General features: G+C 45.4%; 1 protein-coding gene across 12 annotated transcripts in view; it reads left to right on the top strand.

Moving 5' to 3' along the window:
- The window catches only part of LOC118506785, a 49,440-nt gene that overhangs the window by 15,132 nt on the left and 6,373 nt on the right, over positions 1 to 27,935 (top strand). For 6 of the 12 annotated variants that reach the window (XM_036044432.1, XM_036044442.1, XM_036044413.1 and 3 more), the window contains exons 3-11: positions 20,173 to 20,612; positions 20,732 to 22,189; positions 22,263 to 23,344; positions 23,416 to 23,713; positions 23,792 to 23,961; positions 24,233 to 24,343; positions 25,864 to 26,043; positions 26,097 to 26,303; positions 26,385 to 27,881. In XM_036044432.1, coding sequence (XP_035900325.1) covers positions 21,752 to 22,189; positions 22,263 to 23,344; positions 23,416 to 23,713; positions 23,792 to 23,961; positions 24,233 to 24,343; positions 25,864 to 26,043; positions 26,097 to 26,303; positions 26,385 to 27,881 — 3,983 coding nt within the window. In that variant the 5' untranslated portion in view covers positions 20,173 to 20,612; positions 20,732 to 21,751. Of the gene's footprint in view, positions 1 to 19,856; positions 19,997 to 20,172; positions 20,613 to 20,731; positions 22,190 to 22,262; positions 23,345 to 23,415; positions 23,714 to 23,791; positions 23,962 to 24,232; positions 24,344 to 25,863; positions 26,044 to 26,096; positions 26,304 to 26,384; positions 27,882 to 27,935 lie in introns of those variants that run through there. The other 6 variants (XM_036044480.1, XM_036044509.1, XM_036044422.1 and 3 more) reach the window with 6 other exon arrangements.

The following is a 27,935-nucleotide window of genomic DNA, read 5'->3' as shown; positions in this document are numbered from 1 at the left end:
CATCAACTCAATCCAGCATCACATAAACCAATTAAAAGTTTTATCAATTGCAGAAAATCTGCAGTAAATTTTTAACGTGCAATTTTTTCACAAAAAATATCAAATTTTGTAAAAGCTTTCCCCCCCGCTCCCCAATTTTACCTTACCTCGAGAACCTGACCTTACCTCGAGAAGCGCGCCGTTTCACAGTAACAAAGGTTATAATTATAATGAATACATTTCCGGCTAACTGCACGCCAAAGTACGTGGGCCGCAAATATCATTTTACTTCAGCCTGGCACACGAAAACTTGCCGCGACTGCCGCGTTTTTCAGTTTATTTTAATGGGTAGAAATATAGGTTTGGATTGATATCTAGAGGGCAGTCAGCGAACCAATCGCTTGCCCCCAGTTGCCTTTCGCTTTGCTGACAGTGAGTAACAGTGAACAGTACGTTTTGCGCGTCACATTCGATATCGATAGATGCTCGCCCCCCTTGTGTTGTGCTCGTTGGTTGTGGGTTTTTGTGCGGTGCAGCCCGAAGGTATGCAATCATTTTAATGGGAATTGTTTTTCATATGTAATGCACCACACGTGCTCCGGTGGAGAGGAAGGGCGAGGGGAGGAGGGGGAGGGGTAGAGGTTTTGAACTTTTCAATTCACCAATTTGATGACCCCACGTTACCGGAAGTCAACTCACTGGTGTGACCCCGTGTGATCGGTGATAAGTGATTTCATAATTAAATTGCATACTGGCAGGCGTAAAAGCCATCAACACGGGTTTAATATTAGGATCGCTTTTGTTTTTAAGAGCTTTTGGCACCTTCCAGATGCATTTTTCCTTGAGACAGAAGCGAAGTGAAAGCTTTTGTCGTAATAAATTAATTAATAGTAAAATCTCACACTAACAGCGCATGTGTTAAGGTGAAGTTTTAATTCCACATCCAAGCTATTGTGCCTAACATACTCGGTATGGTACAGAATGCAATAAACCACGTTTCTCAAGTGGCAGGATGTACAATTGGAGAATGGCTGTGTGCTGGTTGCTAATTAGCGCAAGAGTTTCGCAACAGGTCACGCAAAAGAACAATCGGTGCTCTGTTCTCGCGTTGATGTCGTTGGAAAGTTGAGATATCCATAGATACACCGGGATGTCCTGGATATACTCGAGAATAATGTGTCAGAGCCATACTCAAAACTCTGTGGCGGGAGTTTGTTAAACAAGTCCACCGACGCTAGCCGATACATCATTAATGTGATCTGTGCTCATCGAAACAGGCAAACGAAAATGGCCGACTAGTTTGCCGAACTGTTTTTTTTTTCTCGATAGAAGACAAAGGGAAGAAGTTTGTAAAGCGAAAATAAAAGTCTGCATCTGCCTGCTTGGCATTGAAATGGAAATCACTAACGATGGCTGAAACCCGTCGCTGCAGATCAGGTAACAGGAGCCCATCAAGAGTGGTTGGACAGTTTTGCGGGTCTGCTTCCACTGGGAATTTCTGGGAATCGGCTAGGCTTTGCGTGAACAAGCTAACGAGCGCAACAAGTTGTGGCAATGCATTATCCCGGAGATCGTGGGTGGATGAGAGCTTTTGTTTTCGTTTCGACGGTGTTTTGCTAGGGTGCACATTACGCGCCATTCCGCATCCCATTTGCGTTGCCAGCATCAGCCGGTTTACCATGCCCGGATCTAATTGTTAAGATTCGATCATGGATGGCAGATGAGAAAGCTCCGTGCTGGTCGATGAGTCTGGCTGTTTTGTTGGTCGAAGGGTATATTTTTAGCCGCTGACTCGGTGGCGTTCCATGGGTAAGGCATCCTTGGAGCCACTGAGTGATGGGTGACCGGGCCTGACATTGATGCTCACATCATCGGTTCGTTACCCCGATATGCTGCTGCTGCTGCCGGTTTTTCGCATCCAATTTCGCTAGGCGATAAGTGACTTGATCGAGCCGGTCCGTGGATAGTGGATTCCACCCTTAATGGAAAGCAAAGTCAACCGTGACAGCTCCACACGCACGCCATGTGTTCATTTCGCCCTGCAATGCGAACAAACAAAACTGACCACCCCCGAATGGGTACGAGAGATATAAATAGGGTCCCCAAAAAATTGCACTGTTTTCCTGGGTGTGTGTGTGTGTGTCGCCAGTCGCCGTCGTCACCGCCACCCGTGCGTGGCGACAATTAGGTTTAGCGCGAATGATGGATACGCGGGTACGCTCGAGCTAACCTCGCGATAGCATTAATGGATTGATGAAACCCGCCTGCACCAAACGCTATATGGGACACCCGAAAATGCAGTCCCGGTGGTGTGGTGTGGAAAACGCAAAAGTTTTGCAATCCAATTTCCTTCACATTGACGGATGAATTTTTCGGGGGTAGACACACACACACACACACTTTTCCGCGAAAATGCTCGCTCGGTTCGGGAATTGAATCCGACAGGCGTTCATGCGGGACTGGCCCATCTGCGTTTTTGCCAGTTTTTCATGGTCAATGTCACTCAATTAAACGAGCCGGATTTAACATCATAAATGCAACATCATGTGAAGGGAGAGGGGCGAAGGGGGGGGGGGGGGAGTTGGTGCTGTCGGGGTTAGTGGGATGCATTTCTTACACGATTGCACCGTAAATCGAGTGTGAGATATTCCCGGTTACGACGACGCGTTTTGACGCAGTTTGACAGGCTGCAGCTGTCAGGGATTGTGAATGGATAATTGATTTTGAGGGAATTTATGGGGCAGTGGGTTGGAGAAGAGAGGGGGGGGGGGAAAGGGATTTTCGTTTTCCGAAAAGCGTTCGGCCCCATATTGGATTGGGAGCCTTTTTTTCGGGTGCGATGAGTGCGAGCTCTATTTAATTTTCTCATTAACAAACGCTGCATCGGAACGCCCACAGACAGTCAATAGGGAAAATTTTTGGGTAATAATTTTGTTGAAGTTTTTGATAGAAAGTGATTGGAAAATACATTATTTTCGGATAAAACTATCTTGGCGGTATCCTTATTGTCATTCGTCTGTTTTGAACCGATATTAGGGGCGGTCAGTTGGATCGGCGCAATGGTGCAATCGTATAGGTGAAGATCTTTCACACAACATGACGTGGGAACGAATCCCATGCGAGAGGGAGAGGATCCTTTTCTTTAGTATGAAGGGGATGGTTGTTTTTGTCTGGGAGTTATGGAAGGCTAATTTGTCAGTTAGCTGTGAAAAGAGAAAAAAAGTTCTTTCGTTTGTGTAAATATGTTAAGGGAATCACGAATAATAAACAGAACCGTTAACTGTCATATTTATTTTAAACAACTTGGGCATTTGGGAGACGGTAAAAAACCTGGGACTCTAGTATTTTTAACAAAAGTATTTGGAAGCCGTTACACGGCAGGAGCGGGTATCGAATCTCAACAAGAAAGTATACTTGAACAAGGTGATTACCGATGGGTCATGGGGACAGATCTTTCCACGGATCGACCCGGAGTCGAGTTCGTTCCTATAGGAATCGAGTTCGACCCGTGGTTGGCAACGATTCCGGGTCGACCCGTAGGTACGGGTAGACCTGAGGGGTGTAACGATTTCGGGATATGAGCCATGGATTACGCTAGGTTCCGCTCGACCTGCTCATCACTAAAGGAGGTTACTATCTTGCTACAGTGTAACATGATGAAGTCAAAGAAGCCAAAAATGACAGGCCGTAAATAAAGGTAAATATTATCAGTTATTTAGAAAATACGACGTAGGGAAGTATGATACACCCGTAGTTATTTACTTAAATAATTGAAAATGGGTATTTTATTTATAAAGCTATAGGAGCGGATTAAAGGCCACATTAACTATGAAATAATGTAAGTGTATAATGAGGGCGGTCCAGTGGTCGAGGTGATAATGTCGCCGATCTTCACACGATAGGATCGGGCTTCAAATCCCATCCAGATCACCTCCTCCTACGCAGGGTTGATTACTTTGCTACGGGTAAAATCAAGTCACAGAAAGCCAGAAATGGTAGGCCGAGACCTCTCGAGGTTGTAGTGCCAAGGAAGAGGAATAAGAAAGTCCTTATTACCATACTTGGGAGTTTGGTATAAGCTTTTTAAATCGAGAACTCAGTATTATGGTTATCAATTTGGCTTTCCGTTAGAGAGTGAAGAGCGATTGAAACTTAACGTATGCTTTTACTCTAAATATACACAGAATAGAGCTAAATATACACAGCTAGGGTTGTCGTGACTTAACGTAAGCACCTAGCTTGATGAAAGTTTGACTTCTCTAACTCGAAGCCGATAATATCGGTCCACTCGATATGTGATTAGCAATGGTTTGTTTGGGCATTTTTTTTTTAATTTCACGTGGTGAAGTGGCGGTTGTCGTCACGTGTTTTCGGGACGGGAGGCAGCGCTTCGAGAGTTTGATGACGCTGTCCTCTGCGTCGAACTCCCTCGATAAAGCTTCGAATCTCCAAACCGTTTGTTCCGGATTGCGTGCTAATGTCGTCACGGGTGACCATGCCGCCGGCAGAATGCCTGGCTTCGAGCACCACACCAGCTTAGTTGACTGGCGCACCGTTGGAGTTATTGAGCGGGACAAACGAGGAACAATAGTCACATAGTATACTATATTATCTTGGACAATCAATAGTGCGTACTACTACGGGATAGGAAGTGGGAAGGAATCAGAGGGTGATTCCCATCTCTTTGGCGAAGCCGAACAGGGTCCGCGCGTATTCGTAGTCCTTCTGACCCAGGATGGCTGATAGTAACCCGGGTCTTGCCGCATCGAATTCCACGCAGGGCCAGAGGATGTGGTCAATGTCGTGATATCCGTGGCTACAGCTTCAAACCTTGCTGACGGCACTGTCTACACGATGGAGATGCGCGTTCATTGCATAATGGTTCGACATGAGTCTAGACATCATGCGAATAAACGCACGATCCACCAGGAGCCCTTGAAACCAGGGACGCAGAGATACCTGTGGTGAGATTGAGTACAGGAACCTCCCTAGTTCATCCTCATCCGACTGGCTCTGCCAGCGGGCTATGCAAAGCTTTTGTGGGGTAAGGAGGAACTCGTGAGGGGGAATCAACCTCTCAAAAAAGTTGGAGGCACCTCGTTTGGTCAAGGAGTCTGCCTTTTCATTATCGGAAATACCACAATGAACAGGCAGCCATATAAGCGATATTCTGAATGCTCTGTCGAACAGAGAGCTGAGAATATCCAATATTTTGCGGAGGATTTGCGCTTAAAATTTGAAGTGCATAACAAATAGCAGCCAGCTCGGCAACATCGATAGAGCATCGCTGTCTAAGCTTTTAGAAGGCCTCAGTATGCACTGATGTTATGTTAAATACACCGAAGCCCTTGCCCGCCTTCGAAGAAGATCCGTCTGTGAAGAACTGCTGTGGGGTAGGACGGCCATACTTATCCACAAAAATGGTGGGAATGGTTCTCCTGCGAAGAGCATCTGGGATGTTCTTCGTGTCTTCTCGCAACGAGATGTCGACTACCAAAAGGGAATTGTAGGACTCTGGTAAAGGGGCGCGAGTTATAGTTCTAGTACTACAAGGGTTCGCCGGTAAGGAGACAAAATCATGGTAAACCATCAAGTTCTCAATCACCAGCGGGTTTGATACTGTGGATCTCAGTAGAAGGCGAAGCGATAGCTGCAAAAAACGTAGTTCTAGCGGCATCACTCCGGACATCACTTCTAGGGTTGGGCTTTTGTCTATTAAAGAACTGTAATCAGCCCTGTTGCACCATCTAAAATGGAGAAATCGTGTGAGTTCTTCATTTCCCACAGAAAACATTCGTCGGATGGTTTAGCGTTTGCTCTTTTGCGCCTAAATGTAGACAAACACCCTTTCCGACCGCTACAACGGCCTTATGCATTTTACTTTAACTTTTACTTTATTGAACTTAAAATATTCATCAAGAATGGTGTTTTTATTTCCAGCAACCGTAATGCAATACGCTGATAGGTTTTTCCTGCGGCAAAATTCGGACGTAACACCCCGTAACATAAAAAGGTTTTCGCACAGAAAGAATTTTTCCGATAATGCATCCTACACGCATGGGAAGCATTAACTATCATTTTACTTTCGACGGAAAATTGAAACCTGTGCCCCATCCACCCATCGAGGGTAGTTATTTTTAATTGCGTTGCCCGTACGTCTTCGCGCGTTCAGCTTCAAATTGATGGTCCGTTCGTTTTTTCGAATCCAAAAGTCCAGGAAGCGTACGGGAGATTTTTATTTTGGTTTAAATTTTAAAAATATGTTCCATTTTGTGGAAAGGAAAAATGCCATACATCTTTATTTATATAGGTAAACGACACGCATTAATTCTTGAAAAATCCGGACGCGCACTCGACAGGCTTCCGAGGATTGGATATGCGATTGCGTTGAAAACAGGCGGAAAAATATGACGAACCAGATGACATGGTAGGTTGTCATCTGGCCGATCGGGCCCCATTTTGTTTTGTTGTTGTCGCATGCGGTCCTGTTGTCGTGCCGATATGGCGAGCGTTTTCTATTTAATCATATTTGCAAGGATAATCCCAAGAATCGCAATCACAGCCCCGGGCAAAAGCGCTCGGATAAGAAGCACGAGGCAACTAGGCAAAGGCAACACGGAACAGGTTGGCCACCGGGGGACGGGTGGCCACGATTGTAAGCGGGAATCGAGACTGATCACCGCACCACAACTCGACGGGCGACGTATTAGCGCCGTCTCATTAGCGCGATATGAGCGGTCGGTGTACATTACCGATCCCGTGCTCCATCAATTGAAAGCGGACAAGATTGATTGCTCATCGCTTGCACGCGGGCAGCTGGGGACGGCTGGTTTGGTCCGGTAGTCGGCTGGAGCGGGAACCACCGGGCTAATGGATTCGCATGAAATCTGGAACCACTTGTAGAACGCAAATAGAGAATGCAACTGAGTACACTTTCTTTCCCGAAGCCTGTGTGCCGCAGCAGCACCGGACGTCCTCCTCCACGCCAACGTTGAGCGTGTTGAGATACGCTGCCCAACGATGGCGTGTGTACCGAACGAACGTCCGTTGTTTTAATGGTGTCCTGACACGACAGCTGGCGAAGCACACGAACCACGGTCCACGGCAAATCGAAAGCGCTGCAGTTCACCGCTGTGTCCACACCAACGGGGGTTTGCGTGTGTGTTTTGTTTTTCTCGCCTCCATTTTCTAACCGTTTGCGGTGAGTCAATATTAAATCGGTGTCCGATTCATTGAGTGCGTACTGTGCGCTTGATGTGATATCTTAATGGTCCGTGCCGAGCTTTGCGGGCAGATCGAAAATGGTTCGCGAGCGCTCAAGCGCAGAAGGTCGTCACATCTTCCGCCATCATCATCTGCGTGGCAATGCATATGGCGTGGAGATGCACACCGGCCGGCAAACGGCATCCGGTAGATGAAGGCGCCGGAAATTGCTTTACATGCGACATTTCTGTATCATCACTTGGCGAAATCCTCGCAACCCTTTTTTTCTCTCTCTCCATCCAGCTGTTTGTGTATCAGCCCCGTGTTCTGCATTAATTGTTTTACGTCCTGGGTGGGGGCGTTTGAGGGAGTTCGGTGCGAGGAAAAGCACTTTGCTTGGAGCAGTAGTCTTAGGTTTTATCGGTGGACCTCTGCTGCTAATAGAACCGGTGTCGGTGTGCATATCGCGTTCTACACACACACACATAGATATACCAGGGCTGGTCCACATCGGATGCTTCGGCACGAGTTCTGCTATCAACAACCCATCCCAGGGTAGCAGGAAATGAGCACCAGGAATGCAGGAAGTGTTTGGCGCATCGGGAGAAGGATCACAATCGCATCGTACGTCATTTACCAGTGCCGAGCATTTATTTTTATGCGTTGCGGAATGGTTCAAGGTCTGCCTGGCGTTCGCCTGAGGGGACAAATTAAAATGGTAAACCTTCCGCAAATACGGTGGCACCGGCTTGTCTGGCCACTTTATCAACCGTTGGGGAAGGGTTCTTGAAGTGCAGCTTTTATTTGACAATTATTATGATGTGGAGTTCTCGCTGGATCCGAAGCGCAAGGGTAGCGGAGCGTTGAGGTACTTAATTAGCTGAGATAAGTTTGACTAGATGGGTCTGAAGTCTTGCGAATATGTCTAAGGGTGTAATTTTCGTGGAGTTCGGATCGGTTTAGGAAGAAATCCAGATATCCTAAGAGCACAAACTAATCTAGCGTTTATCTTGGAGGGCATGACACTATCGAGTAATTTCTGAAACGCGGAGTTGAAGCGTCCGGGCTGATAATTTTGCAAAGATCCTAAGATTAAATTTACATTCATCAATTCCAGATATCCTTAGAGCCCAAACTAATCTTGAGATTATCTTGGAGGCCATGCAACTATCGTGTGACTTGTGAAAGGCGGAGTCGGAGCTTCAGGACTGATAAGTTTTCGCAGATCCTAATATCAAATACATATTCATCAACTCTAGAGATCCTAAGAACACAAACTAATCTTGAGGATGTCTTGGAAAAGATATGAAAGATTCGTCTTACTACTGAAAGGTGGAGTCGAAAGCTGCATGGCTGATATAGTTTCAGAGATCCCAAGGTCTAATTCAATTTCATCACCTTTAGAGATGCTAAGAACACAAACTAATCTTGAGAATGTTTTAGAGGATATGAAAGATTTGTCTTACTTCTGTAAGGCGGAGTCCGTAGCTCCAGGACTGAGAAAATTTCAAAGATCTGAGAATCTCAAGCCAATTTTGCGTATATTTAGAACAGATTGATACTTGCGTCGAGCCTTGAGCAAGCTTCCCACTAAGAACCCGAAGCTCCAGGACTGATAACACTGCAGAGTTCCTAAGATCACAAACAAATTGTGTGTATGTTTGGAAGCTCAACGTTTCAGCACCAATGTTGACCACAGATTTGATTATCCTGAGGCACAGAGATGGATCTTTTGAGCATCGGCAGTTCTTCAGAATGTCTTCAGGAATTCTACGATTTTTTTGGCACTGCAACTTCGATAGACCTCAGTCTTCCATTTTTGGCTTCCTGGTTTTGATCTCGGGATTTTGTATCAGTATTACGTGCAGATATTCATGTTTTTGTTGGCTCAAATGAACAAGATTTCTGAGCTTTAGTTTAGCCAAGAAGTTAGTTGCTTAAAGCATCAATATTTGTAAGATCCTAGAGATCGTAAGAGCTTGTTCAGGCTGTTAATCAGAATACCTAACAGGCCCTGAAACTCTCGGCTGTCCTAGAGCTAGTAGTCTAAGAAATTCGTGGACCATCATGGACTAGGTTGTAATATTATTAGATATTACGCAACAGTTCAATTATTACGTAGAGTTCTTGATGACTTAGAAATCTAAATAGTATCTTGGTTATCTTGGTGTTATCTGTTTCCTGTACCGAGTGCTACATTTCACAGATTCCAAGAGTCTAACCAGGAAATTTTCAGAATATCTAACAGAGTGCCTGTGCCACTCTCAGTTGACCTTATGTGCGTTATCTAAGAAATCATGCATATCTTGAACATAACTTGACTCTGACATCTAAACTTTAAGCGTTGACTTCAGGCTAGTTGACCGAAGTTGGCAACACGCAGCAGAGATTCCCGTGCACCATACATCATAATCTTTTCTTAATCATTTAGAAAACAGCCACCGATTTACCAAGACGTTAGAGATACCGAGGAATGCAAACAACGCGCAAGAAAGCGATTGTTTTGCATTCAAAGTTGATGCTCATTTCATTACCAAGAAATGTCACGATTTCACAGGATGCTTACCCGGGTGCGCTCCTGTCAGGTATAAAAGAACGCGGATGCGCGATTATTGATGCACCAACAAATCGGTACGTAAACTTGGTGGAATAAACTTGTTTACCCAACAAAAATTCGCTACAATTCGTTGGACAGGGTGAGTTTAACTGAAGTATATTTCCTGGAGGAGATTCTGTTCCTCCTGAGTTATTTAAGAGCCTATCCGGGGGTAAGTCGGGAGGCACCACAAAAGCAGGTGGTGTGGGTAGATTTGAAGTTGGGATAAAAATCTCGTCTAATCGCACTCCAGTGCGCATCTCCGGAAGACGAGGGCCTGATATTGATGAGAATGAGGAGGCATGTAGAAATGGCGCCTCTCATCGATTATTCACAGATTTTGCATACGGTTCGAATGAGTCCCCCCGGGTTGCGTGAAGTAGTTGCGACTCCTGAGCTCCTGCACGCCGCTCCATCGTTGGTCGGTGGTGGTGTTCAATCCTGTCTGCGCTGGCTTTTAGGCCGGGATGGGTGTGTAAACCTCTAACCAACGTCTGGTTTCGCCCCGATGCTGGCGCTGAATCCGTTCCGACCATTGTGTCGTAGCTAGTGTTCATCGTTACCGGGAGTTAGTGAAGCTCGTTAGCGAAACTTCTCGATGCATCATCGTTATCGATTCAGTATCGTGTCGGTTTTGCGCGAGTTTAGTTGAAGCGCACTGTTTTGATGATTTGTTTGTTTGTTTTTTTTTTTTGTTCCGGACCACTGGTTTAGTTAAGGAAACGAAGCAAGCAGCTCGATGGTAAGAGTTTGTTGTTGTTTTTTGTTTCGTTTGCGCTTCGACTTTCTTCTCCGTATTTTGACAATCAGCAAATGTTTATTGTTCATAATTTTATCTCGAAGCTGCAGTGACCTTGCTTGCTTTGGTTCGGGATGTGATTGGATGCATATCCACGGAACCACCGGAACCTTGTCTTCCAATATTACACCCCCCCTCCCCCCCTCCCCAGGGGCAGCTGACCTGTTGCTGCTGCAGGCAGTCAGGATTAGCAGCAGTTAATGGAAGTTTGGACGCTGCTTACGCTGCCGGATAATGCAGCCCGTGTTCGATTTCTATTGTGCTTATCCCCGGCGCTCGAATGCCGGGAATTGCATCAATGCTTTGTGCAAAAACTTTGAAAATAACTAGTTTCCCGATGAACTCCCCGCTTCGCTGCGAAATGCGTTTGCTGCGTTGTGTGATTTTGCGCTGGTCTTTTTTCGTTGTTGTGCTCGCGTTGCACTGCAATTGTACCAAGCAGGCAAACAAGAACGAACGTTTCACGGGAGTTGTGATTAGATTCGGCGTTGATTAATAATCAAAACAGCAGTTTCAAACAATTGATTTACCGATAATTGGGAAAGGAATAGTTTTGCGTACCGGTGCCGTTTGTTTTTTTCCCCATTTTTGTAACGGTATCGGTGTTTTAGCGGATCATTGCAAATTTCGGTACATTATTGTTTGCTACCTGGTACGTGGTGCATAGATATAACATGCATCGCGCGCGCGTAATTGTAAAAATATGTACGGTTTTACAAAGCGTACGTGGTACGAGGCACTGGGCGCCTCCATTAGGATCGTCATCCACCAGGCGCCTCCATCGTGCTGATTTGGCAAAATAATTTGGGGGAAAATAATGTCTATTGTTGTAATTTTGGTTTTCAGAAAAGGAAAAAAAAATGCAACGAACGTGTAATATTCTTCACCGGCAGACAGTGCACATAATTTTGTGAAATTCAGGTTCACCCCCTTTGTATAGCTGCTTGATTTGACGATTGAAAAGATTGCGCTGGGTGGTAAACTTTTATACACTTTGGTGAGATATGTTAGCTTGATATTATTATAAATAAATTAATAAAAATGCTGAAATTTTCTCCCCGGAGATTAGCGATCTTTCAGAACAATGTACTTGTTTTTGCATCCATCACAATGGTATTCATTCCATCCGAAGTGAATACAAATATTGCCTCTTCTGGATGAAGCAGTGATAATGTAACAAAAGGGCACACAAAGGGTTTTTACAACTAGATACTAGCGTTTTCAGCCGTAAGATTCGTTGCAAATTAGGAAGTACCCTTTTAAACAAAAAAAGCGGTACTAGGAATGCTAGGCTAAGCATTTTTAATGCCCAAGCAATTAACTTGTTGATCGTATGATTATAGCAGGAAATCAGCGCATAATGCTAAGGAAAATTGTTCTAGTTACTCACAGTATTGCGTCGCATCACGCATTGTTTTATCTCCAAGCATGCATTAGGCATAGGAGGGCAGATAAAAAAAGCTTTACGGATAAAAATTATGTTTGGAATAAAAAATGAAAAAAAAACACCCACACACACGATGGAATAAAACTAATTACGCCTTATTATGATAACAAGCAGTTTTTAATGGGTTTGTAGCTTGTTAAATGCAACAACAAAAAAACATTCCTCAACGGGCCAACGGGCCAGGTGTAGGTAAAAAAGCAAACGCAAAATGCTAGTGAAAAGAACCAATTAAAATAAATATTGAATGGATAAGCCGTGTTGCAAAATTTCTTAGTAACGCTAACGTATAAAAAAACAAATGGCAACTTTTTGGTTGTTATGTTAAGCACCGTGGCAGTGTGGTTAAGCTGTCATCCGGGAAACCTCGTGCATATGCATTCGCTTAATTAATTCCACCCAATATAGTGAACACATCGGTACGGTTTCCATGCTTTTTTGCTTTTATGCCGCGAAGCTTGACGGGATCCTCGTGGGCGATTTCGCTTTTCGCTTGATTCTTTCGCCCATAATGATTATGGTGAATTGGTTTGTCTGTATGCGCTTCACGTACGCTTCACACTTTTCATCAGAACCGAAGAGTTAATGATACAAATTTTCTCCGAAAATAATTGTGTTTTTCACCATTCGGGTAGGGTGGCGTAGCAACTTTTACATTCCCCATTTTGTTTGTCGCCGAATAAGGCTGAAGGCTCAGTTATGGAAATGGATCATTTGGGGCTTAAAATGGGGTGGTGTTTTGAGCTGGGACAAAGAGCTGTAGCTTCTTGCATTTGCATGCGTGCAAGCAAAATAAGCAAATATATTAAAATTTGATTAAACTAGTCGTTGTGGCTAGTACCGAACTCAGAAACTATCGGCGAGTTCCATCCCGTAACAGCAGGGTCTCTGCAAATCACGAGGTTAGACCCGCTGACCACCTTTGAACCCAACGCTAGGGAGAACGAGCTCGCTCCATCAAGGCTAGATAGAGATGAAGAATACTGTTACAGAAAATAGGCAGCATCCCGGTTTCACGACAAAGTCGAAATTGACCCCGGATGCTGTTGCTCCGTCAACGGATCACCCGTGATAATACAAAACACCCTTAAGGCAAAAACAACGCAACGAATAACAAAAAAAGAAAGAAGAAGAAGGACTAAGGATTGGAAGGATAATGAGTATATGGAATCAAAAGATAAGACTGTCAGTCTCTGGTGAGTCGGTATATGAGCCTCATGTAGACGAGGTCTCTGGTTGCCAACACGTCTCTTATGTCTATACCCATTCGTCTGCCGATGCTCTCGACTGCGCTCAACATGGAGAGTCTTGCGGTTGCAACTCCATCCAGGACCACACACATCTTCATCCGAGCCAGAGTTAAACGCTGTAGATGAGCATTCAATGCGAAATGATTCGACATAAGGCTAGACATCGTGTGTATGACTGCCCGGTTTACAGAGAGCCCACCGTGCAAGAATAATTATTTTGGTTTTGTTGATGCTGTTCTGCTTTCTAATCATGCGTTGGATATTTTCCACTAAGCTTTAATCCAACTGTTGACCGAAATAGCTATCCAATTAAGCGTTGCTTTCATTGGAATAAGACTTTGGATCATAAAAGTTATAAACAGCTATATTTATTACAGAGGGGAAAATGGTTTGTTTCGGTGAATGTTTGTTTATAAATGCTTCTAATTCGTTACAGGGCTACAATTAAATCTATTTGAGTCTATTTCACAGTAAAGTTAAAAGCTTCATAGCCTCCCAAACCATGCCTACATATTCTTCAAAATAGCTCTTTATATGTATCTAGGTTTTAGGACTCGGGATCTGGTCATAGGCTAGCATATTCACTTTAACAGTCTCTATATGGACCGGAGAGCGTGCCTTTTTCAGCATAAAAAGATCATCTCAGCAAATACTCATTAAACAGTTGTTGAGTTTTCATGAAAAAATAATTTTATACAAGGAACATATTCTACAACACGATCATATTCGGATTCTTCAATTTTTAATGATTCGATACCCGATTTTCGGTCCCATAATTGTTTACAAACCATAAGTAAACAATTTTTTTCTCCGGTATAATAAACACATTTTGCATCTTGAGCCTGAAAGTATGCAATTCAGTGGATCATGTGTTTTATTTTTTTTTAAATCTTCAAGGCACTGGAAGCTGGCCTAACGATCCCACTATGGGTAAAGTCAATGGAAGCTGGAAAATGGTAGGCCAAGAATGGTAAAATATATCTAATTGTAACGTTGATTTGATACTACGGGACGAAATTAAGCTTTCTTCTTTAAAGATTGCTATCAATTGCATACCTTCTGGCGGTTGCAGCCAAAAACGATTATGACCAGCTCAATTTGTATTTCTATGAGAAACTGATGAGATAATTTTTTTTCTCATATATTTAAAAAAAATCTTTATTTGTTTTTAATTTGTATAACTTTTATAACACATAATACTACAGCAAACTCTAGATGTATTATCGCATTTCTTAGAAGAATATACACTCCCTAATAAAAAAAACCAACCCTATTATTTGTCAAACAAATGTTTTCCTTTTTTTCACTGAAACCCCCTCAATTATCTTCTCTTCATTTTACTTTATGCAACTACTATTACACCAAGCAACATTTACCGAACAACATCCTCCCGACATTCTGCTAAAACCTAGCACGTGTTTGTCTTTGCGTGCGTATGTTAGGCACACACAAAAAAAAATCAGCACAGCCACCATCTTGTATGGCAAGCCGCAACGGTCGCTATCCATCGTCCAGTGGGCCACGCGCCGTTCGCCGACCAACGATACTGGCCAAACAAAACTGTTCGGCGTAAAATATTCATGTTTCCATTACCCCACGGGCAACGTGTGGCATGGATTCTGCTCGGGTGTACTGTTCGGGTTGAGAAAATCACTTCCAACCACTAGGACGGGACCACGAGGAAGGGGGATGAAGGGAGGACGTCTGGCACAAAACCAACACCAAACGATCGTGCATCAGGGGGGGGGGGGGGGAAAGAGGGGGCCACAGATTACAAAAAACCCTGGAACCAAAACTATGTGACACGAGCGAAAGCGTTTAATCGTTCAAGCAGCGATAATAAATCGTAACTCTTCTACGTAGCGGGCATGAGTCAAAGGATGAGTAACGGAGTGTTGCTCTGGGAAAACGGGATGAAATAGTCTGCTTTCTGTGTCTTTAGGTTTTTTGTTGCCTGTCCTTTTTCTTTACATTAGCTCTATCGATTGTAACGAGCCGTGCCTATCTAAACAACTTCTATCCTATCCCGGTAACGAGCTCTACGAATTAATGCTTTCGAAAATTAACATTTCGAAGGTTTTCTCGAAGGCTGGAAGCTTTATGTACTATATTTGCGTACTCTAGAGGTGTGCATGTCCTTTTTTATTGTATAAGAATATTTTTTATGCATTATTATGATTTGTCTTACCAGACCAATACCCAGTAAGACAAAAAACCGTGCCTCGTACATATTTGCCAATAAGCCACCCTTTACGAGCCGCTCGGTTAAAGACTCGAGAAGGACCTCTCCCGCCCCTAGAATCTTTTCGTTTGCTAAGAACATTGTGCATTGTTCCTTAGAACTGTTATTAGACAGCGAGTAGAGCATGATAGTGCACATTATAACAAGTGATTTGCCCGGCTTAAATTCAGCTTTCTCCTCCTTCACTGCTTACGTGTCCGAGAATAAGAACATAGCCCCCTTAAGCCAGGATGACTGCTCAGGAATTGGGGGGAGAGGGTGGTGAGAGGATTTAATTGAATATTATGCAACATTTCATTCGACTTTGTTCAACAATGTTTGACCACATTGAAAGCACACTGTGAAGCTTTCGCAACGTGTACTGCGGTTTGCATACTGTTTGGCGTATAGCGTATAGTGACAAACAAATTTCATCATGGGGGGCCTTCTTGAGTCTTTTATCCTACTTTTCTCTGTTTCGTATTACATATTACTTATATCCACCCCCTAACATAGTAATCTTATCAAAATGATACTCTTATACGCTTTGGGATTTGGTTTTAAACTAGCTCTATTCTCAATTCTATTCGTTAACTTATTGCTTGCTTAAAACCTAATAATTACCGATCAGAAATATTTGGAGATGTTGTGTGAAATCGAACCCAATACCATCGCAATGGATAGTAAAACAAGCTATCGAAAGTTGGTCTTCACATCTTCAAGCTTACAAGAATCTCAAGATATAATTACAGTCTTGCAGGAACGTTTGCCCAGAATAGCAATCAGGGTAATGTTCGTCATATTTTTAATTTAAAGTAATAAAATATTTTTAGAATGCTAAAATTGAGAAGTAATGTGTTTGTACAGTAAATTATGTTGATAACTATATTGTATAAAAAAATCCTTCATGGCGAACAAATTTGTTGAATTAGAAAAAAAGTTTTAGCATTCTGTATAAGTTATGTTGAATTTTTAATTTCCAAACCCCATAAATTTTTATAAAAATAAGAAATAAAGAGCTTGAACTAGATTAAAATTGCCAATGGAGAACTGTAGAATGTTGTAAAAGCTTTAAGTCACCCAAAAGTAGAATGACAGCATAAAATAAGCTTCGAACCACCGTATGGCAGCTTTGGAGTTGAACACACGCTACTGGATGCTGTTTCGTTGAATGTGCAGAATAAAATAAGTTTCAGTAGCGAATCACGAGTCGCTAGTTTGCTATAAATTAGCACCTGAAGAGATGTTTAGAAGTTTATAAGCCCATATTAAGACAACGGCACCGGTCTTCAAACGACAGAGGCGGGGTTCAAATCCTATCCGGACCGTTCCCCCGAAGTGAGGAGTGACTACCCCAGTTACGTGGTATTATTGCGTCTAGTAAGCCAGTTATGGCAGGTATGACGTTTACGAGGTCCTTTTGCTAAGAAATTTGTGTGTGTGTGTGAGAGAGAGAGAGAGAGATAGCTCGAAAATCTGTCATCTAGAAGAGCTTTGATAGGCCAATTCAACATGGTTATTTCGATCTCATATACTGAAAAGAAGCTCTCTCTTGCGGGTTCAAGTGAATTGTGCTGGTTATTGGCCGTATCCTGAGTAAGAACTGGCCCATTGTGACGTTCATATTTTGTATGGAATGAACTAAAATGGGCCCTAGTAGTTGGAGCACTTTTACATTGAAACTTATTGGAATCGGAAAATGGATATTGAAAGGTTTTTCTTCCAAAATGTGCAAACTTTATCTATTAGTAAAAATATTAATGATTAGCATCCAAACAATTTGTTAAAATTCAATTTTAAAGCAATGTCCTTTGGCAGTGCATGCGAGGCTCTAATAAAAGTGCAGTTATGCAGTATTAGTTCATTTTTGATATTTTTTCCAAGTTTTATTATGATTCTGAAGAGGAGTTATGTGTTTTATGCTCTTAATTTGGCTCATCTCACGTTAAATCCTGCTGTAATTAACACATATTGAATCTAGGCGCCTGAAAGTATGCAATAAAGAAATATAAATATAATTTTTTAATCATTGCGCTGTAAAGAGCAGGTCTAACGATCCAGATACAGATAAAATCAAGTCGATGGAAGCCAGAAATGGCAGATCGAACATGGCCCGAGACAACCAGGCCGGCAATACCTGGTTTTGCAACGTTGGATTGACTTTCCTGGAAGCGTTCGCTTTGCTTCCTTTAAGTTTGCTGTCAGTTGCATACCTGCTGGCGCTTGCAGCTAAGAAAATCGTAACCTAGAACGAATTATAAATCCCTGCCCCTAACCACCAATCCACATTCACCCTCATTTATGGCAATGTTTACGTACTGCGGCAACAGGGAAGCTACATTTTAGTGATTTATCTTACCGGTCGTATGTTTTCGCCTGCAGGTAATGGGTGATGTGCGATTAATATATATATAAAGAGAGAGAGAGAGCGAGCGAGCTAATCGATTACACTGCTCGCCAGTCTTAAATGGCACCCATAAAAGGTTATGATTTGCACCGTTGCCGCGGGCAGAAAGCCATCACAGCCAGGGACGCTCGTTGCTCAGAAATTGCGTTTGGGTGCAATTGATGCCGGATCAGCTGCAACCAATCCCGGCCAATTGGGGCTAAGTATAGATTTTTAATCGTCGGAAATCATCGCACCACAGAGCTTCATGCCGTGCTGTCCGATTTTATCCGTTTGCTTTATATTTTGCCCCCCTTCAAAGCAAGGAAAAATAACATTGCGCTGTCATCGAGATGGTTTAGGTGCTCTAGTTTTTACGATTCTTTGTGAGAGTGTTATAATATGTCGTTGAAGGGAATGTTCTTCCACAGCGAATGCATGTTTGGTGAAGAAGGGGTGAAAGTGTATTCGGCGAGGAAATAATTTCGCCAAGGGAGATTTAATGATCGATTGGGTGGGTGTAATTCAGCCCGAATACTTCCAAGGTAGTTGGTTTTTGACTAACACACTACTACTACTACTGGCTTTCGTTAGCGCACTATGTGCCTTTTAGATGAAATTTGGTAAAAAAAAATAATTTAGACGTTTAAATTTTTATTTTTTTTAAAATTTAGTTTGCCTTTTTTATTTTAACTTTACTTCTTTGCATTTCTGTCCTATGACATCAGGTAGTGCTAATTTAAGTTTCTATGAGTGCTTTTAAAATTTTATTAATAAAGCTCAGTGAATTTAGAATCCGGACGCGAATTGCTCGCTAAAACTCGGTTGATCTTTACAATCAAATACGTTGTCATTGAATGTTCAATTTTAATTCACTTTGAATGGCGTCGCCGTATTTATGGATTAAAAATTTTAAATTATTTAAATAGAAAATAATGAAAAATATAATGTTGGCGTTTGGTTGACTGCGCGGACCTATCTCTCGATGTCAATTATTAGCTTCTAAAACATCGATCGATATTGACTTCAGCAGCTATTTTTTTTAGGCAGGTTTCTTTGACCGAAAAATAAATTTTTGCATAAAAAACTGCTTGCAGTTGGCTCAAAACTTTGGTGTCCCAGGCCTTATTTTTAATCACAAATCACATCATATACTCAGATATTTGATCAACTGTGGAGAGCAAGGCGTTTTGTCTTTCAAAATGGCTCATTAAAATCTAGCAATATTATGGCCAAATTAGATGAACTGTCAATGTCAACAAGGTCAACAAGTGGTTCAACAATAATTTAGTGGATATCATCAGAAATAATATGACTTGACTGCTCCGATAATCGTAAATCGCTGCTTGACTGATAATATGACTGTATATAGTTGTACTGTACTGTAGTTGTAGAAGGGGAAAGGGTTTTGGGTTGGAGGAGGTTTCTGCACTTTTTGGCAGGTTCTTTACTTTCTTCAGGATCGTTCTTTTTAATAAGTTTATTAGGTTCAAAATTTTCGAGCTTTTGCAGAACGGAACGAACCTGCCAGTTTCATTCCGGAACACGACAGGAGCTGGAATTGCATCTCGTACGGTTTGTCTCACAGTACTCAGGACTTGCTATCCAGTTACTGCTGCTATATTAAAGTCAAAGAAAGTCGGAGGTTGTTGGCCGAGACCTACCAAAGTTGTTAACGCAAAGAAGACAACGAATAGTGCTGGATATTGCTACAATATTCGACTCTTTTATTAGCTTGTGACATTATCCATAACTTTTTTCAAAATTGAATATGATACATAGGTTGTTATTTTGTCTTTTTCTTATTAGTAATAACCTTGAATAACTTGATGGGAGTAAGGAAAAATTTAATCAAAGTTTTAGAATTTTATCCACTTATGCGCTCATAGTGCGTTCATGCGGTGTGTTAGCTTTGGCTTGCTTTGATCAAGGGCGGACTGTGATTTATTTATTTTATTTGCGATTGACAGCTGAGTGTGAGAGCGGGAGAGAGAGAGAGAGAGAGTGGGTTAAATTTATCCACACTTACAGCTTATTGACGTACCTGTGATATGTCCGAGCGCTAGCAGATTAGACATTTAATATTCCTCACGGAAGTTCTAGAAAATTATGCATAAAGTAATATTCCTTGCTAATACTATACCTTTCCTAGTTTTAAGCAACATCTAACTGTCTACCCATATCCTAATCTCCACTTTCCTGTCTCTTTACATCGCAACATCCCGGACATCGTCGGGGATACGGTTTTGACGGCCAACCATTCTGCCCTGCCGGACACCAACACACCTGGCTAGTCTGGATACATGAGGGGGTGACATCGAGATGGGCCAGGGGCTCGAACCGTCAACTACAGATCTCTTTCTGTTCTCCCGGTCGCAGCCCCCCCAGCTTCCGTCTCGTACCGATTTCTTCGAGCGATCGAAGAAGCAAGCGCATACTAGGGACAACAACCGAGGTAGTAGCAGCAGCAGCAGCGAGGGAAGAAGCGGCAGTGTTGCGAGTGACTGTAACGAACCGAACGGCGTACGGTTTGCGTTGAGTGGATGCAGCAATAGCCACTGTCCGGTCGAAACTTGTGCACAGTCCACAGGTGCAGTTGTCCATCACGCACAGCGACGGTGGCCGCCGGTAGTAACGTACAACTCACACTACCAACTACCTGCTGCAGTACATCAGTGCGATTGGCGTACGGTGGATGTCATTCGTTTGACGTAATTCTTCAAAAACTTTCATGGTAGGTAGGTGCCGGACACTCGGACGGCACCTCGTTTGCATTGAATGAATAATTGCTTCCGTTCTCATCTCATCTGTACGTTTGACTAATTGTAACGTTGCACACACCTTTTCACACAGAGTTTTCAACTAACGCACAAACGATGGAGTTTGGCTAGGAATGCAACGCCGTCAGTGATCAGCAGCTAAGGTGTAAAAATCTCGTTCCGGATTGAGAGTGAAGGCAGATGTAGTAGTGAAAACGCACATACAACACACACAAACACACGGGTGACCGAACTCCAAAAACTGAACACAAGCTGCAGCAGCAGTAGCAGCAAACAACTGAAGACGACTATCGCAGACGCATTCACATCACAAGTCCCAGTAAAGGATTTGAAGCCAGCGGCAGATAAGAATACAAAAAAAAAAAACCATCACCAGACACCGTCATCGTCTGGACGGATATTCCGACTAAACCATCCTTCAGCATCCGACTTGTTATAGTTCCCGCACAACACCTAACAGGCAGGCACTCGACGAGGAGCAGTTCCACGGTGGTACGTGGTAGGCGTTGGAAGAGGCACCATCAAGCTGAACCAGTACACCGAACCCGTACCTCTCCGTGGAGTCTTTTAGAGTGCTTGCTGTCCCATCCACTTCAACAGCAAAGTAATCTCAACCTGCTATGACTACGTGATCCAGCGTAGTCAGATCAAAAATCTTCACAAACACAATATCTTTGTAAGATTCTGTTACGATACCGGGGAACTACTTTTTTGTTGCTGTGAACTTCCGGGCTCTTCGACTGCTATCATCACTTTGGACCTATCTGTTACGCTCTTTGTCTGTTTTTGTGAAGACATCCACCGTAGTCAACTTGTTGGCCCGAGTTTGAAACTAGCGGCGTCAAATCTGCATTGTTGGGGATATCTGGACATCTGGCGTGAACCCGCAAAGAAGCAGTCCAATAGAACAGATCACCCAATACCCATAATCGAAACCACCATACAACCAGTCCCGTAACAAACATCCACTATCAATAACAATCACGGCATATTGACGCAAGGTGTTCCAGCCCTGTCACGGACGTGAACTGCACACGCCTGGTGTGACGGAAACAAGCACACGAACACACACGCACACGTAAAGATACTGGCAATGGCAATGGATCCTCCCGATGTAGTTCTATCGCCGGAACGTGAGGCAGTCGGTAGCAGCAGTAAGACAACGCCGGCAGCACTACTACAGCTGCAGCACCGGGCCCATCCACAGACACCACCGGCTGCCTTCCATCTAGCCGGTGATGGGCACCAGCGTTCGGTAGTGTTACTGCAGCAGTCGTCCACCACTACATCGACCGCAACGTTGGCGACGGTAACGGGTCCGTCCAGTAGCAGCGTTGGCAGTGCTGGTGCTGCGCAGCTCACCAGCATTGCCGTGCCGACGGCATTGCTAGCCTCTGCCGGACAGCTGCAATCGGTAGCGGGCGGTTCGAACAGTTCGGCTGCCGCGACTCCTTCCAGCCTGACGGGTACGAACGTTTCACAGCCAGCGCCACCTATCGAGCGGTTGTCGCGTCCCATGGCATTCGACAAGGTAAGCTAGTTGCAGGTGGACGTTTTAGCAGGTGGACTTGAATAACTCCAAGCTGTTTCTTATGCTTTAACAGATGGAATCACTAGTGCGTGAGATGCAAGACTCGGAGAACGGTGTACCAGTACGCAGCCAGAAACTGTTCCTAACGTCGATTCCTTCTGCGTTTATGGGTATGTTTGCGGACGATGGAGTACGTCACCGTAGCCAGGTCTTTAATCTGTGCTTCTTGTGCATTTTCTCCGCAGGATACGACCTGATAGAATGGTTGATGGAGCGATTAAGCATCGAAGAGTCGGAGGCACTGAACATAAGTAATCAGCTGTGTCAGCACGGTTACTTTTTTCCCGTCTCCGACTCGAAGACGCTGATGGTGAAGGATGACTCCTCACTGTATCGCTTCCAGACGCCGTACTACTGGCCCTGGCAGCAGAAAGCACCCGATCAGATCGAGTACGCAATCTATCTGGCGAAGCGGTCGCTGCGCAACAAGCAGCGCCACGGCCTGGAGGACTACGAAACCGAGGCACTGGCCAGCCTGCACAAGAACCTCAAGGGCAAGTGGGACTTCATACTGATGCAGGCGGAGGAGCAGGTGCGGTTGGCGAAGGATCGGAAGAAGGGCGATAAGATCGTGGGCGATTCGCAGGAGCGTGCGTACTGGCGGGTGCATCGACCACCGCCGGGACAGTTCACACCGCTCGAGCCGTGCCCGATACCGTCCCGTGATCGGCAGGGTAAACCGCGCAAGCGCACGGTCGAGGACTGGCAGCGCGAGGTCGACATCCTGAAGGCGTCGCTCGGCCGGAACCGTGTGAAGATGTCGCAGGCGTGCGAGAGCCTCGTCGTGTACTACGAAACGTTCAGCGAGTACGATCCGATGATGCAGCCGCCGCTACCATCGAACCCGTGGGTGACGGAGGACGTAAGCTTCTGGCAGCTGAACAACCCGGTCGTGGAGATACCGACCGAGAAGCGCGTCAAGCGCTGGGGTATCTCGATCGAGGAGGTCGTGTCGGACCCAACCGGGCTGCAGGAGTTTACGCACTACCTGAAGAAGGAGTACTCGCACGAGAACATACGCTTCTGGATGGCGGTGAACGACCTGAGACGTTCCTCTCACTCGCAGATATCGCGCAAGGTGAAGGAAATCTACGAGTAAGTGTAGCGGCGTTTAGTTGTTGCGAGTAATGCGCATCGTTAACATGTGGGTTTTATCTTACTGACAGAGAGTTCCTGGAGCCTGGTGCACCCTGCGAGATCAACATCGACGGTAAAACGATGGAGAAGGTACAGCAGGGTCTAAAGAATCCGTCCCGATTTGCGTTCGACGCGGCGGCCGAACACATCTACATGTTGCTCTTGAAGAAGGATTGCTATCCACGGTTCGTGCGCTCGGAACACTACAAGAGCCTGATGGTGAACGCGATCCAACCATCGCTCAAGAAGCGTTTCTTTGGCTTTGGTGGTGGTGCGAAGAAGAAGGGTTCAACCTCGACCGCACCGAATCCATCGATGCTTACGCAGGTAACGATCAACTGACCTCACAAAACAGTGTGTCGTTGGTAACTATGGCGTCTTATACGCTTTGTTTTTTCCTCGCAGCCATCTTCCGGACAATCAGGATCGGGCAACGTAAACAGTCTGTCCAAACGACGCGGTAGTGACCGCAGCCTATCGGGATCAGCGCACGAGCTAGCGATATCGGGCGTGAAGGATTGTTCCAAAGTGCCACATTCTCATAGCCAAAGCAATCTGAGTGACATTCCCTACAGGTAAGCAGCAACGTTTTGCAATTTTGCCTCCCATACTCTCCGTACACGGTGTAGACGAGGTGTTCGAAGGTCAGCATCACTGCACTCTGCCGATGTTCACCATTCATCGATAGCTGCGATCTGTTGCAAACGTTGAGGTTGTTCTGCTCAGGCGTCATACGATTGCACTGTTTGTTGAATCTGTTATCTGCTATATCTACCACACTTTCGGCTTTTGCTGAGTTGATCGTTTTTCTTTCCTTCGTGTGTTTTGCTCGGGACGACCTGGCAGCGTGTCGATCTACCGTGGTGATATGCCGTCCGGTGTGTACGAGGGTGTCTCGGCATCATCCAGTAGTACACCCGTGCGAGGAAACGTACGCGTGACAGGTGGAAAGCAACAGTAAGAATACCCCGCTAGCACGGCTAACAACACCTTGATACTAGTAAAATGATCCGCCCGCGGACCAGACTATACCGTTAACGACTACCATCGCTACTACTACCCTTTACCACTATCTCACTATCTCAACAACACCTCTCATAACAGATGTTTGTAGATTTCTTGTACCCTCTAACGGTGGTGTTTATGATTGTGGATCCTCAGATATTGGAATATCCTAGCATTTCGTTGAAACAAGTGTTCCAAGTTCAAACGAGTCTGGTTTGAGTAGTTCATTTCCTCAACAACAAAAAGCATTGATTCCTTAACGTTTACTGTGGAGTGTATGTGTGGTAAACAGCTTTTACAATCATTAGTGTGTTTTGACGTGACGCCATGACTTCATCCAGACGTACTCTTTCTCCCAACCTTCACACTCTCTATCTCTCGTACTCGTACTATGTATTCTCTGTGTCTGTGTGTATCTCTGTGTGTTCTTGCTGTTCCACCATACCAGTCAACTTTGCCAATCTGATCCTCCTTCGCCGTTGTTCCCTTCTATTCTGTTTGTGCCTTCTTACTGTGGTTACTACGTTTCTCACTCTATACTACTGACCTACACATCATTCTGAGTGCGTTCTGAAGTTGGTGATAGTGGTATCAACCGTTAATCCTTTCCATCTCAGCTAACGACTGTTAGACCTGTTCTGATTCTAGCTTACAGCTGAACCATTGCTCTCGGTCATGTCTTAACCATAATTCGTAGTGCATCTTATCTAGCTAGTACTAAGATAAATCACCACGAATGTTGTTCGAGATGTGACCCTCCCCTTAGCAGGCGTAAACACTGAGCCATATTCGAGTGATGTCAGGACCGAACCTATTGAAGCACTGTATTATTGTGACTATAGACTTCCTCCGTCTACAAATCCAAGTATCCGAAAGTTTCGTTTCGTTTAGTAGCGGCACTATACAAACGTTCATTTCTTACAAGAAGCACCACCATCTCTTTAACTGCTGTCCATAAGATATACCTCTTCGGTCCCCACTCTTTCCAAGTTATTACTACCCTGTATGATGGCTTCAAGCCGTTGTTGATTAATAGTTTTGTTTTCGTTCCCTTAATGGATGTTACGGCGTTTGTACGACGCTGTTCGACGTGTTATGTTCTATCCTCCTTCTAGCACAACCATTCACCCATACACACTTCATACACCTTCATCTCGTTCGCGTACTCTGTATCTATAGCATCATCCAGAAACGCCATTCATGCTTTCCCGTGTCCTGTATTCTGTTCTAAAAAGCTTGTTCTGAACACCACACGCCTACGTCTGTTTACTGAATGTATCCGTTGTCCGTTGTGTACCGTTGTACCGCATTCCAGCATCTAGGTGTCTTATAATCCGTTCTCTCTCTCTTGCACTCTAGCTGAGTGTTTATATAACGTAGAACGGGAGGCCCCGTTCCGTACGCAGCCTCGCTCGAAGCTCAATGCGCAATCATACTTCATCACCGTCTCTGTATTCTTTCCCACCTGCTAGGGAGATGAACAAAAACCTAGGAACTACACTGGAGGTAACGTTGGAGGGTTCAGTATCGGGATCGTGTGCCGTATGCCCTTGGGACACGCCCGTCATCGAGAAACCGGCCTCGGATAGCTCCGTCTCGGTGTCTGTATGTCCGTGGGACAGTGCCGATGCAAAACTCCCACCAAAGGCGGAGTAAGTGTTAGATAAGTTTGGTTGCCCTTTTTGCTAGTCGGTAAGGCTAACAGACCTTTGTATCGTTTGTACAGCAACAGCAAGCTGAAGCAGCACAGCGATCTACCGCACAGCACTACCGAGATAAGCGAAGTGTCCGAACGAATGAAGAGATCGTGCGGTTTGCGCCAAAACACACTCGACGGTGACTTTCACAGCACCAAACGTTTGGCACCGGTTGTGACCGAACAGCGACGGGCTTCCATGACGATGGCTCCGAGGTGAGTAGAGATCTCGCGGACGAAGCTGCATATCTGGGTGAGGGTAATGTAACTTCCTCTTTTTTTTTACTTTGTCGTCAGATTGTCGGATCTACAATTCTGTATGCGTGCTAACTCCACCGGTAGCGGTGCGACACCACCCGACAGTACTGCTTGCTTGGCGAACCTGCAACAACAGCCGCAACAGCAGTACCTGCAGCACCAGTCGTCGATCCGGATCTCGCAAGGATCGCTCTCGACGAGCTTCGAGGAGAAGGAGGAAGGGTCCGGGACCTCTTTGTGCCACATTCCAGAGTCCGTCCCGGTTCCGGCCATCTCCAAGGAGACCGTTGCACCGGCTGCGGATGGTACCACGCACCGAGAGCGATTGCAGGACCGTCACCGGCAAAGGTCGGGCGAGGAGGGTGGCGAGGGTGGGAGCAGGAGTGAGGGTAGCGATGTTGGAGCTACCAGAGCACGCGACGGCGCCATACAGCAACCATCGCCAGGCACTGTCTGCAGTACGGGTACTATCTATGCTGCGCCGGCAGACACCGCCGGCACGGCAGCAGCACAACACACAGTGGTGGCGGTGGACAAGGTGCAACAGAAAACATACGGTACGGGCAGCGTCCCAGCAACTACAAAAGCGGTGTGCCACACACCGACTACTACTACTATATGCACATCGTCGGCTGGTATAGGCGGCGGCGGCGGCGGCAGCAGCAGGGAGACGATCGGTGCGAACAGTCAACGTCCGACGAACGTAGACACTGCACCGGAATCAACCACCAGCACACCTAGGATAAGTGTAATCTATGCTAATACACCGGAAGAAGAGGAGGAGGAGGAGGAGGAGGTGTTGGAGGAGAATGCGCATGAAGCGGAGGGAATGAACAGAGTCGGGAAGGAGGAGCAGGAGGGGGAAGGAAAAGCTATTGGGAAGCAGCAAGTGGTAGACCTCTATCGTATGCAATCGCTCGACAGTAGCGCTAGTAGAGGCGCGGACAGGCATACCAGCGTAGCGGCCGACGGTGTCAGCAGGCCTGAGCAGCACCACACTGCTGGCATGAGCAGTACGGCGGCTAGCGTAGCAACGCAAACGATCGACGTGCTGCAGGGCGACGCAGGGCAAGACATGTCACCGCTCACCGAGGTAGAGGACGGGTTCTATGTCGAGACGCTCCGGCAGCAACCTCACGGCCCCGGAGGACTCGACACCAGCGAGTACGACATCATCATGGAAGGTGGTGATAGCGGTTTGCTGCCGGGTTGCGTCGCACCTGCACCGACACCCGCCCCATCGATTGCGCCGCTGGCCGAGGTAGAGCTGGACCCACCGGACGACGAGGCGGACGTGGACGAGCCCGAGCAGCAGCAGCAGCAGCAGGAGCAGCCGCGCCAGTCGACAGATCCACCGGAGCCACCGTCTGGCACGTCCGGTACGGCGACGGTCGTTATAGTGGACGATCTGTCCAAACGCCGCAAGCGCAAGGAGCGCAGGGATCGAGGTCAGGAGCCGGACACGATTCGTGCACAGAAGAGCGAGGAGGAGAACAGCGAACGGAAGGGCGACGCCGTTTGCCCATGGGACGATGAGTAAGCAATCCCGCTGGTGACATTGTCTAGCACCGTGTGTCTAATGCCTTTTTT

The sequence above is a fragment of the Anopheles stephensi genome, chromosome X, assembly GCF_013141755.1.
Source record: "Anopheles stephensi strain Indian chromosome X, UCI_ANSTEP_V1.0, whole genome shotgun sequence".
Taxonomy (NCBI): Eukaryota; Metazoa; Arthropoda; class Insecta; order Diptera; family Culicidae; genus Anopheles; species Anopheles stephensi.
The sequence above is the reverse complement of the archived record's forward strand: the minus strand, read 5'-3'. Positions and strand labels throughout refer to the sequence as shown.